Source organism: Pongo pygmaeus, chromosome 21 (genome assembly GCF_028885625.2).
Source record: "Pongo pygmaeus isolate AG05252 chromosome 21, NHGRI_mPonPyg2-v2.0_pri, whole genome shotgun sequence".
In the NCBI taxonomy this organism is placed as follows: Eukaryota; Metazoa; Chordata; class Mammalia; order Primates; family Hominidae; genus Pongo; species Pongo pygmaeus.
The window spans coordinates 45,426,386-45,439,077 of record NC_072394.2 but is presented as its reverse complement, the minus strand read 5'-3'; the positions used below and the strand labels follow the sequence as shown (position 1 = coordinate 45,439,077).

General features: G+C 43.6%; 1 protein-coding gene across 12 annotated transcripts in view; it reads left to right on the top strand.

Moving 5' to 3' along the window:
* PTPRT (protein tyrosine phosphatase receptor type T) overlaps nt 1-12,692 on the top strand; it is a 1,135,643-nt gene that overhangs the window by 293,399 nt on the left and 829,552 nt on the right. For all 12 annotated transcript variants that reach the window (XM_054467368.1, XM_054467370.1, XM_063659593.1 and 9 more), the window contains exon 2: nt 12,098-12,223. In XM_054467368.1, coding sequence (XP_054323343.1) covers nt 12,098-12,223 — 126 coding nt within the window. The remainder of the gene's footprint in view (nt 1-12,097; nt 12,224-12,692) is intronic.

The following is a 12,692-nucleotide window of genomic DNA, read 5'->3' as shown; positions in this document are numbered from 1 at the left end:
ATCTGCTCCCATGCTGTTTTTGGGAAAGAAGACTCACTGGGTTGGGCAGGACCACTTTTCAGGCTGGTTGGACTCTCCAGCTGGCCTCCAACCTGAAGCATCTTCACTCGTTTCAACTGAAGGTGACTGTTTTCTCCCCCTGTTCTCTCAGCCTCTCCTTGGCAGTTTGAGGCTGGCGCTGAGCCAACGGAGGGCCTCCTTCTTTCATCGCACTTTCTCCTTGGTCAGTCACAGTGCATCTCACAGTGTCTGCTCACAAACTGGTGCCTGGGAAGGCTGTGGCCTGTGAGAAGACAGAATCTGCTTTCCATGCCCCATAATGTTCTTTTTTCATAATGTACAAATGCACCAGACAGAGGCCCATAGCAGACCAGGTAGAGAAGATGGTCTGAACAGAGGATCTTATTTTCAGGGAACTCTTGGTACTTTTTGTGTCCCAGCAAATGTAGCTAGGTACCATGAAGAGAGGACATAATTGTAGTCCCATAGGATGTCAGAAGTCAAAGGATTCTTAGAAGGTGGGGGACAGTGCCTATAATCCCAGTGCTTTGGAAGGCCCAGGAGGGAGGATCACTTAGGGCCAGCAGTTTGAGACCAGCCTGAGCACATAGGAAGAACCCATCTCTACAAAAAATTAAAAAATTAGCCAAGTTTGGTGGTACATGCCTGTCGTCTTAGCTACTTGGGAGGCTGGGACAGGAGGATTGCTTGAGCCCAGGAGTTCCAGGCTTCAAGTGAGCTATGATTATGACACTGCACTCCAGCCTGGGTGACAGAGCAAGACCCCGTCTCTTAACAACAGCAACAAAAAGGTTCTTGGAGAGGGTACAACTTGCCGCTTCTGTCACACATGGAGAAATGCTGGCCCTAGAGTCTACATGACTTATTCAAAGTCACACAGTAGTAAGGGGTGACAGAAGCTGGGATTTCTCATGCAGACCAATAGCATACCACAATCAGCCCTGATGATCTATAAGGGATATGATGGGCAGACTCAGATACAGTTTCTTTAAAGCATTTTGTTTGTTTGGTGAGATTATGCCAGCTGACCACGTGTAATACATCTGCCTTTTCCATTTCTAATTTATAGATTGGGATTAAATATTAATTTAACACATACTTGGCACTGACTACGTGCCAGGTACTATTCCAAGTGTTTACAAATATTAAATTACCCAATCCTCATAACAGCCTTAAGAGTTAGGCACTATTATTATCCTAGTTTTACAGATGGAGAAATGAAGCACATAGCAGTTACATAAATTGGCCAAGGTCATATAACTAAATAAAAAAAAAAATAGCAGAGCTCTGGAGTTCATAGCTTTAACTGCTACCTTGTTCTGTGTCTCCCTGGGCAAAGAACATCATCCACCACCCAAGGTGGGCATTTCTGGGGGCTGCTTAACCTCATTGAACTCTTTATTTAATATGTGAGAAAACTGGAGACCCAAAAGGGCATGAAGGCATCAGATTAGGTTCTAGGGCACCACCGTTTCTGTTACCCCTGGGCTTTTCCCACTGTACTGTGCTGCCTTGGAAGTCGAAACACGTCTCTGATCTAGAAGACACCCAGCAGCAAGTTCGTTATTCTCCCTTGAAGTTCCTTGGCTAACTTCCACCTTTGTTGTTTTCATTCCTGGATTTAATATAATGGGCCACATTAACCTGAGTTGCTGCACAAAGTCTCATAGAAAAAGAACCAAATGAACAGATCAGACACGGTTTTCTTGGTCCTTGGGGACTTCTCAAGCCATCAGAGAGACATCATCTTATTTATAATAAATTCACTGCTCAAAGAGCTTTAAAACTTTTTTTTATATTAGGAGTATTGTTTGTATCTGTTGAGTCCATGAGTGTTTGACATTGGATGACTTTATAAAACATTCTACTAATTGGATTTGTTAAAGCAAATAAATCAAACACTAATTGGAACGTGCCCTGCCATTATTTTTGCTTACTGAATTAGATATAATGGTGTGAAGACCTTCTTATCATATTTGTGCACTTATTTAAACACCCCCCCGGCACACACTTCTCCAAATTCAATTAGATATTCAGAAAAGGATTTCAGTTTATGGAAGGCTGGTTTACATTCATTCCGGGGGCAAGAATCGGCTACCCACGATAGGCTGCTCACGATTAATAAGCCCCACTTAGATATTACCCTGCCTTCAAAGCATTTGTTGACACGAGGGTGGAATCTCCATGATTTAGGGGTTGAGATATCTTTATCTTTGGAATATGTGTCCATAGAGCAGGGTTGGCTTCAAGGGCACTGAGTCACAACAGGCCCTGGCACTCAGAACAGAAGAGCCCATGCTTGGTTTAATGCTGTGCTGTCACCATCTTGATTTCTTTTTTTTTTTTTTTTTGAGACGGAGTTTCACTCATGTTGCTTAGATTGGAGTGCAATGGCGTGATCTCGGCTCACCACAACCTCCACCTCCCAGGTTCAAGCAATTCTCCTGTGTCAGCCTCCTGAGTAGCTGGAAATACAGGCTTGCGCCACCATGCCTAGCTAATTTTGTATTTTTAGTAGAGACGGGGTTTCACCGTGTTGGCCAGGCTGGTCTCAAACTCCAGCCTCAGGAGATCTGCCCGCCTAGGCCTCCCAAAGTGCTGGGATTACAGGCGTGAGCCATCACACCTGGCACCATCTTGATTTCTTAATTTCGAAGAAGAGACTCTGCATTTTAGTTTTGCATGGGGCGCTCCAAATTTTGTAGGTGGACCTATCTTGGAGGTCACCTTGGTTGTCAGACTTTCTGGCCAAGAAACAAGCCCATGATTGGAGTCTTGGCTCGGTCCCTGATCTGACGCTGAGTGCATCATCCACTCCTGCCTCAGTTTCGTTATCTGTAAAGTGGGAGTACTACTCCTTACCAATGAAGAACACAAGCTTGTAGTGTAGATGAAGTGTTTAATCAAATCTAAAGAGTTAGTGTTCTTTACCCAATCCCTTATCCATAAGGCTAGGAGACAATCGGAGACATGTTCCTCCCTCCGGTTCCCAGAGACAGGAAGAAACATTCTACAATTGAGTCTTCGGAGGAGAGGGTCAGTAGCACATGGCATACATTCAAATGGCAATACACGAGACTGTATTAAAATTCAGTGACTGCTAAAATTGGGAATTTTTATGTCGTTAAAGAGAAGTCAGCCAGCTATAGCCTACCAGCCAAATCTGACTGTTCACTGGTTTTTATATAGCCCACAAGTAAAGAATGGTTTTTACATTTTTAAATGGTTAGGAATCAAAAGAAGAATACTATTTTGGGACATGTGAAAATCATATGAAATGCAACATGCAGTGCTAATAAATAAAGTCTTATTAGAACACAGTCATGCCCATTCTTTTTGTGGTGTTTCTGTACAACAATAACATTGTTGAGTACTAGTGACAGGGAACATGTGGCCCCCTGTGATGGGTGGGATTCTAAGACAGCCCCCAAGATTCCTGGCCTCTGGGGTACACATCCTGAGTACTTCCCACTCCTTGCGTGGACTGTGCATGTGATGGATTTCACTGTCTTGATTAGCTTATCTTAGTGAATGACAAAGGTGAAGGAATTTTGCAGATGTCTCCCCATGTGACTGTGTTTGGAGATAAGGCCTATAAGAAGGTTAAATGAGGTTATATGCATGAGGCTTTAGTTCCATTGGGCTGGGAAGATGCACCAGCGTACATAGGCACCAAGGAAAGGCCATGTGAGGACACAGTGAGAAGGCGGCCATCTGCCAGCCAGGAAGCAAGCCCTCACCTGACCCTGCCCAAGTTTGGTCTGAGATTCCTGGCCTCCAGAACTGTGCGAAAATAAGTGTCTATTGTTTAAGTCACACAGTTTGTGGCATTTTGTTATAGCAGCCCTAGCACGCTAATACAACCTGCAAAGCTGAAAATATTTACTATCTAGCCCTTAATAGAAAAAGTTTAACAACCCCCCAGTTACAAAATAACTGCTTTGACTGCATTATTCTTCTGTGCCCTGTAACCATTTATTCTTGCTACATCTTGAATCTGTCTGAACAGCTCACAAGTGTGAGCTCTTCACATACCAGCGATTACTATGTGAGGCCCACACCACCCCCTGTTCCCCGCATGTGCCTGCCTTCCTGACTTTAAGCCCCCTGCTCCATTTCTTCTCCTCCCTATAACACTATGGCCTCCGTTATGAGGTGAAGGGGCAGAGCCTACCCCCTATGCCTGGTCCTCCAGAAGTGCAGATTGGCATCCTGGGCCTGGGCAGTGAATGGGGGCAGAAGGCATGCAGACTGGCTGAATGCCATTTTACGGGGATTGGGGAAGAACTGTGCAGCCACTTATTTCCCTCAACCGGTTCCTTTCGAGGTCAAGGTTACCTTTTCAGTTCATCACCATGGCAACCTAGTATAATGAGTAGATGCATAGACTGAGCTAGTCTGGGTTCAAAGCCACGCTTTGCCACTTGTTATTTGTGTGATCTTGGGATAGTTTTTTTTTTTTTTAAACCTTTCTATGCCTTAGTTTCTTTGTCTATTAAATTGGGGCTAATGATCATATCCATCTCATGGGGTGATTGTGATAATTAAATGAGTTACTACTGGTGAACACTGAGAACAGTGCTGGGCACCGAACATGGTTATCTTGACTATCTCTCAGATCTAGTTGGGATCTGTGTCTGCTCAGCAGCTTTCTGTCCCCGTCTCTTTGACCTTGCATTGTGATCACTTGGTCCTTGCAAACCCTTATCAAGCTCTGCTCACAGTTTACTCCTTAGCAGTCTCAGCTGTCATTCTGGTCCTCTCACAAATACTCTCATTTCTCCTTGAATGACTTCTCCACCTGTCCGTGGTCTCACCTTACTTTTCTCCATTTCCTGGTGGCCTTTTGGCGCTTCCTTAGATCAACGTTGGACTTCCCTTCTTTCTAGGGATTCAGAATCTCCATCTGTTTTGGCCCTTCATGTGATCAGAGCAAATGTTCTTAAAGGGTCCAGCCTGACTTCTGAGCTCTTCGCTCCTACTCCCCTGCAAGGCCTCCCCTGGGTTCACCGTGGCCCCCAGGAGAAGCCCGATGACAGTGGATGAGAGCTTTCTCTGTGGGCCCCAGCCCGGCTCCTGTACATGATTGGAGGTCCTTTTTAATATATTCAGACATTCACTAAACAATAAAGTGCAAGCATATACTATGGGACAGACTCTGAGGAAAGAGACCCTTGTGGCATGTCCCTGTTGCTATGGAGCTTTAGTTGGAGGGACACAGTCCTGTGGTCTCAGTCCCTTCCCCCACCCCAGGGTCCCCAGTGCTGACGTCTCCCCCAAGAATCATGAGAATGTATATGGAGTGAGCTACTAGGACTTTCAGCACCAGCTGTGGATCAGGGAGCAGGTGTTTCTGCATATCCTCATCCATGGCAGATCACCTTAATCTCCGGACATGTTCATCAAAATGATGAGCTCTACCAAAAGTAGTGCCTACCATGGAGGGCAAGTAAAGGCAATTTTCCACCTTTTTTAGGTTTAGCCCAGTTTTCTTTTTTTTTTACTTAGCTCCACTGCTGGATATTAAAAGAACATCTTTCTATTCTGGAAGCAACAGGGTGAGACCAGATTCTGTGAACACACAGAGTGTTCAAAAGAATGCTAGGTTGGAGCAATGGAAAGTACCCAGGCTTTGGTACCATCCAGTCTAGGGCTCACATCTTGGCTCCATTCCTTCATGTGGGTGAGTTTGATACATCATCTATAAAATGGTATAATCAAAATGGCAGGGCTTGTGGTGAGGGTTAGATACTGTAGGTAAAGCCTCCATACATTCAACTGTGAATAAAAGGAGGTGTTGCTGTTAGTACTGCTGTATGTGATGTCGTTGTTTTTCCCTCTCTGGGTAAGTTCCTTAGGAGCTCTGATGACAAGTTTTCATTCATACAAAGAGGAAAGTAATACTTCTTTCTTAGAGCAAGGGTTGGCAAACTATAGCCCCTGGGCAAATCTAGGCTGTCACCTCTTGTAAATAAAGTTTTATTGGAACACAGCCACACTCATTTATTTACATATTTTTGCACTGCAATGGTAGAACTGAGTAGTTGTGACAGAGGCTGTGTGACTACAAAGCTGAAAATATTTACTGTCTAGTCTTTTATGGAAAATGCTTGCTGACCCCTGTCTTAGAGAGTGGTGGTGTTTGAGTCACCTACATCTACATTAATATATATACAGATACATACACCTACATAGTTCAAATACAGTGCCTGGCACACAGTGGGAGCCCAACAAATCTTTTAGTTCCTCTACAAAACTTAATTCTGCTGAAGAATACACAGGATCATATCTAAGAAATGCAGAGGAAGACACATTTATATTTTTATTGAATTCTATTCCTCTCTCATTTTCAAAAGAAGAGCTCATGTTTTTTAAAAAAATTCTGATTGACACTATAAACTTTATTTATGCTTTAATGTATCCTAAAGTATGTATCCTGCACTATTTTTACTTCCCTTACAGATGCTGATATGCTATACATTACCAAACCCAAATGGATTTTCAAAATCCAATTTCCTTGCTACAGTTTTCCATTTCTCTGTTGACTTTTTATGTCTGATTCACATCAGAGCATCTGGGGCCATTGCCACATTTTGACCTCAGCCTGCCCAGGGAAATAGCTCCTCTGGGCAGGTGCTGGGTCCTTGGCCAGTGGCTGCACTTCCCTGTCCTCCCCCAATTATGTGGATCTTCACCAAACCTCAGCTGAGCCCAGCTCCTGGGGTAGGGGTAGATTTTTTGGGTTTCCTTCCTCCCAAAAATGATTGTGGTGAGGTTGAGATCACTTAAATGATGTCACCTGCTCTTCAAACCTGAATGAGGTTAGCATCCAAATGAGTGTCTTTGGGGACTGTATTAGTCTGTTTTCACACTGCTGATAAAGACATAGCCAAGACTGGGTAATTTAATAAAGAAACAGGTTTAGTGGACTCACAGTTCCACATGGCTGGGGAGGCAGCACAATCATGGTGGAAGGTGAAAGGCACATCTTACATGGTGGCAGACAAGAAAGAATGAGAGCCAAGTGAAAGGTGAAACCCCTTATAAAATCATCAGATCTTGCGAGACTTATTCACTACCAGGAGAACAGTATGGGGGAAACCGCCCCTATGATTCAATTATCTCCCACCAGGTCCCTCCCACAACACGTGGGAATTATGGGAGCTACAATTCAGAATGAAATTTGAGTGGGGACACAGCCAAACTATATCAGGGACTCTCTGGAACCATAAATCTCCCCTAAGTAGTCTGCCATAAACACCTGCAGCAATGTCTGGGGCTTGTTTTGGGTGTGTCAGGTGTTATGGCCACTAGGAATTGTGCCAAGACAGATAGATGTTATTGGGTTTAAATGTTTTCTGTTCTCAGTCCAGGGGAAGCTTGGCTTTAATTTCTCCTCTTCCTCTTGGTAGCTGTCAGTGGCATGGCATCCTAGCCAGTACTTGTGCTGACTGCATGGGTCTGTATCTCTGTGGTTCCTGAGAGTTCCAGTTCTTTCTGAATCTCTGGATTTCTTAAATGTTACAAGTGGAAGGTTCATTGCAGTCATCTTGTTCAGCCCCTTGCCTTGCACAGCAGAAAATGAAAGCTCAGAAACAGAGAAGGGATGTGAGCCCAACAGGTTGTACCCAGATGTCAGTGTCAGTTGCTATTGGGTTATGTAGTCTTGAGTTCATAGCCACTCTGTTTCTCAATGTGGGAGACAGAAAACTCATAAAGGTTGCCTAAAAATACATATTAAGTATATTTTCTCCCCTGAATAGTTCTTAAAACTTACCTTTGAGTCAAGTCAGACCAATAGGGAGTGGGTATCCAGACTGCATTGCGTTGGGCCCCAATGAGTTTTTACTGAATTGTGTGTTTAGGTGATGCTATCAATTTATATTGAGAATGATGATGAGAAACGGTCTCATGAAACTGGCCATTCACCCCTTTATGCGGATGTTGTTTCATTATGGGATCTGGGGTTTCTGTTATGAGTATTCCTGCAGAGAAGTTCTTGTCTGATCAAAGCACCTGAAATGGTTGTCATTTCCCTGAGCAATTTGGCTTTTATTATAAAAACACAGAGTGTCCAGTACCTTACCAGGTTTTGCTTTTTTTCTGTTGGGTGTCAGAAGCTCAGAGCTATATATGTAACGCCCTTTTAGTAGAGGAACACGTGGAAAATCGCAGCATAGATTTGTGGCTCCCTCCTTCTGTCCTGCTTTTCTTTCTTTTCCTGTCCTCAATTTGATTTTTGTCATCATGCAGTATTTCCTGCTTCTATGTTTAACCTGCTGCTTTGGTTGGACCAGTGACCAGTTAGGCAGCATTCCTTGAAATTCCCTGCTTTGCTGGGAGCCCAAGGGCTCCATGGAAAAATCATGAACTGTGTGTATTGCTGGGATTCAGACATGTATAAGTGATAAAAGTGCAGAACAAGAGCCTGTTTCTAGAAACTCTTCTGTGGGAGGGACATTAAGGTCCCCAAAGTGACCTTAAGGTCCCCATTTTCTGTCCTGAATGCATATGTCATCCCATAAGTGATGACAAATTCTGGCAGAGTGGAATAGAATTGACAGTGGGGCCTGAATGTTCTGAAGAAATAGTGGCTCAAGACAGAGTGCAAAGCTGCTTTTAAATTCACTCTAAGTGAGCTCTTCTGCAGAGGCAAAGAGAGGACTGTGGTTTGAAAATAAAAATTGGGTCACTGGGGTCCAAGGCCTGCTGCTGTGGAACCCTAGTTTCAAAGAGCAGACTGTAAGAAGGGAAAAGCATTTGCTTACCTGCTGCAGATTGAAGTGACCAACAGAGCTCAGCAGAGGGGAGAAGCAAGGTGGTTCAGTGAGTGCCTGTGAAGAGGAGGTACATCCCTAGTCCTTAGAGGGCCAGGACCTGTCAGCAGTCAGCTCAGTATCAGCTGAGCAGTCTACCTACAGTTAAGCAGAGGCAGGGAGGTGAGGTGTGGGCAATGGATCCAACGGACTAGGGGCAATTATTAATGTGACCTTGCCTGCGATCTGTAACCTGGGATGCCTAGAGGTATAGCTGTGAGCCTTCTTAAATCTTATCTAGAAGAAGGAAGAGAATTTGGTTAATTAAACCATCAACTAAAATAATAACTTGTTTTTTTTTTTAGCATCAACACATACATAAGAAAGCATATTTTCCATTGCATCTTCAGTGTATATTTGCATGCTTACCTTTCACTCTATTCTGCAAACTTTGTGAGGGTAAGGATCATATCTATCAATTCCGTGCCATGTCCAGAGCCCATTAAAAAAACTTGTTGAATGTTTCTAGAATAAGTAAAGGAGTGGATTTGAATGGAGAGGCCCAACCACCTTGGAAGTTCTTTATCTGCCTGGCCTCTCTCATTACTTTATAAGTGAAAGACCTTGTTCTTGGTTTGGGGGAATAATTCTTTCTCTGGCCTGTTGGGATGGGCATGGGCTCTACAGCTATGTTGCCATGGATTTAATATTGGCTCCAACACTTTCCTTCCATGTTGCCTGAGCAGGTTATTTATCCCCTCAGTGCATGAATTCCCTTAGATTTAAAGTTGAGATACAATGTACCTCATGTGGTTTGTGAGGATTACGTGAAAGCTAATGAGATAGTATATGTAATCAGTGTCGAATATATTGCCTGACAGAGAGCAAATGCTTGGGAGAATATGCTGCTTCTTTCTTTCTTTAGATCACTGTGTTGAAGTATGACACACTTCATATATTAGTCAGGTTGTAAAAGCTCTACGGTGCTAACAGTTAAACCCTAAGATCTCAGTGCCATATGAGAAGAAAAGTTTATATTTTGCTTCTGAAAAGTTGAATGCTGATATTCCTGGTCAGGCGACTCTCTGGGTGGCTTTCCTCGACAGAGTGAAGATACTCAATGGGGTGCTGTCTTAATCCATTTCAGCTGCTATAACAAAATGCTTTAAACTGGGTTATTTAAAAAATAGAAATTGCTCATAGTTCTGAGGGCTGGCAAGTTCAAGATCAAGGTGATAGCAGATTTGGTACTTGGTAAAGGTCCATTCCTTATAGATGGCACCTTCTATGAGTCCTCACATGGCAGAAGGGGTGAACGATCTGCCTAGGGCATCTTTTATAAGGGCGTGATCTCATTTCTGAGAACAGAGCCCTCACAATCCTTTGGAAGCATCTCCCAAAGGCTCCACCTAATACTATTACATTGGGGATTAGGCTTCAACCTATCAATTTAAGGGGAGCACGCACATTTGGACCATAGTAGTTGCTGAAGGCCAGCTCTTCTGGGTGTCCATATCCAACAAGAAAGGGAAGTGGAGAAAGCTTTTCTATCACAGGTTTTCTTCCATGGTGTTTGGACTGTATTCTATATCAAATCTGTCAACAGGATGTCCACCACCACTATCCAGAGGAAATCTCAGGTCTGGGGTGCAGAGAAAGAATTTGGTTCTTTGCAGCTGATGGAGACAATAGTGTGATGTTAATGAGCACATGGGCCAGGCTAGTGTGGGATGAATTGAATAAAGCCATATTTGGTTATTTTCTTAGTCAATTTAGGCTGTCATAACAAAATACCATGACTGAGTGGCTTATAAACAACAGAAATTGATTTCTCACAGTCCTGGGGACTAGGAAGTGTAAGATCGAGACATTGGCAGATTTAGCATCTGGTGAGGGCCCAGCTCCTGCTTCTTTGATGGAACCTTCTCCTTGTGTCCTCACATGGTGGAAGGGGCGAGATAGCTCTCTGGGGTCTCTTTATAAGGGCACTAGTCCCAATCATGTGGAGTCTGCCCTTATGTCCTAATCACCTCCCAAAGGCCATGTGTCCTAATACTATCACTTTGGGGGTTGAAACTTCAGCATGAATTTTGCAGGCATTCATTTAATCTATAGCAGACAGTGTTTCTCTGTGGGGTGGGAAACCTATGAGCATTTAAAGGAGGAGGATGGTGATGTGATGCACCCTCTGAACATTAAGGAGACAAGAAGGGGACATTGGAAAAGATGGACTGGAGTGTGAAACAGGTCTGGGAGACCAGCCAGGAGGCTGCTGTAGAACTCAGTCCCAGTTCTGCCTCCCTGCATTTGTGTACCCTGCAGGCTCAACTCAGAATGCCATTCCTCCTGCCCTCCGCCCATGGAGATGCTCCCATCCTTCAAAGCCCTGTTCACTTCTCCTCCACTTCTGCTTTCTCCTCCAGAATATAATGGGCTCCTATTTCTCTGGAAAGACCAGTGTTTCCTAGTTGGAGCCTCCACTGTACACCCCACACCTCTCTCAACGTCACCTTGATGGGACTTACAGCCCAGAGCATATGCTCAGTGAATCCTTGTCAACAGCAAATGAATATAACTTATTGTCAAATGGTGGATGGCTTGACCTTTAAAGTTAAAGGGAGAAGCTTTAAACATGATCAACATTGACTTTATTATCTTCCAGGTGCATGATTGTCTACTTTCTTACAAATTCAATTCTCACTCCACGAAATATGATTTTTCAGACTGCTTTTTACAGAGAAACAGGTGGGCATTGAGAAAGTATTATGTGGCAGTTACTTTTCACGTGTTATTCCATTTAATCCTCATGGTATTTTTGTAAGGTTGGACATTTCCCTCCGTATCATAGGTGAGGAAACGGAGACACTCAGGTATGAAGCACCTGGCCTGAGCTCACACAGCCTTGTGAAGGTGATGGCTGTCTGGTTTTGCCAGACTCGGAAGTGAGTGCTCCTTCCGCTGCCTCACAGCATCTCTCCGTGCTGCACAAAGCAATTACAGAGGCATGCCCCGGCATTCATTTTTCCTACTTAGAATGAGACGCTGCTGTTTACTTTCTCAGGAAGGAAGATTAAAATCAATGTAACTAGCCTTATTAACTTTTTTAAATACGGGGGCCTGCAGATGCCAGTGCCTTTCCTGAGAGCACCAAAGCAAATATAAAAATCCAATTTGCTCGTCTTTTTTCTATATATATATATAAAGAAAATCTTCTCCGGAGTTTAAAATTCAAAGCTGTAAATGAAGAGCCGACGAGACAGAGGTAATGAACCAAGCCTCAGACACAGGAATGTATTTACCCATATCTCTTTTGTCTGCAGGTGGCTGTTCCTTTGATGAGCACTACAGCAACTGTGGTTATAGTGTGGCTCTAGGGACCAATGGGTTCACCTGGGAGCAGATTAACACATGGGAGAAACCAATGCTGGACCAGGCGGTGCCCACAGGTATGTGATCCATCGTGTTTGGGGCTGTAATGGGGATGGCTAGTTTTTACCATGAATCATGGGGAGAAGAACTTACTTACACATTGAGCTCTCTGAGATGGGAATCGATAGCTCTGTAGGTAGTGAGTTCCCCACACTCAGAGGTGGTCAAACCAAGGCTGAATGAATTCTTCAGGATTTGATACTAGTGACATGTCACCTGGATTCAGCATTTCTTTTAGCTTCGAGATTCTAAGCTTTAGCTACAAGTAGGTATCACTGGGTTTTGCTTGGGAGCCTGATGATAGTGGTGTGTCAGGGAAAGAAAGAGCTTCTGAAGAATTTAAGGTCACTCCTTTTCTTCCAGGCCACATGGACGTAGGTTGTATATATTTAGGGAAACTTCAACAGTCAGACTATTATAAGGTTATATTAATTATATTATTATATTATTTTTATATATTATTATTATGTGTTATTTATATATATT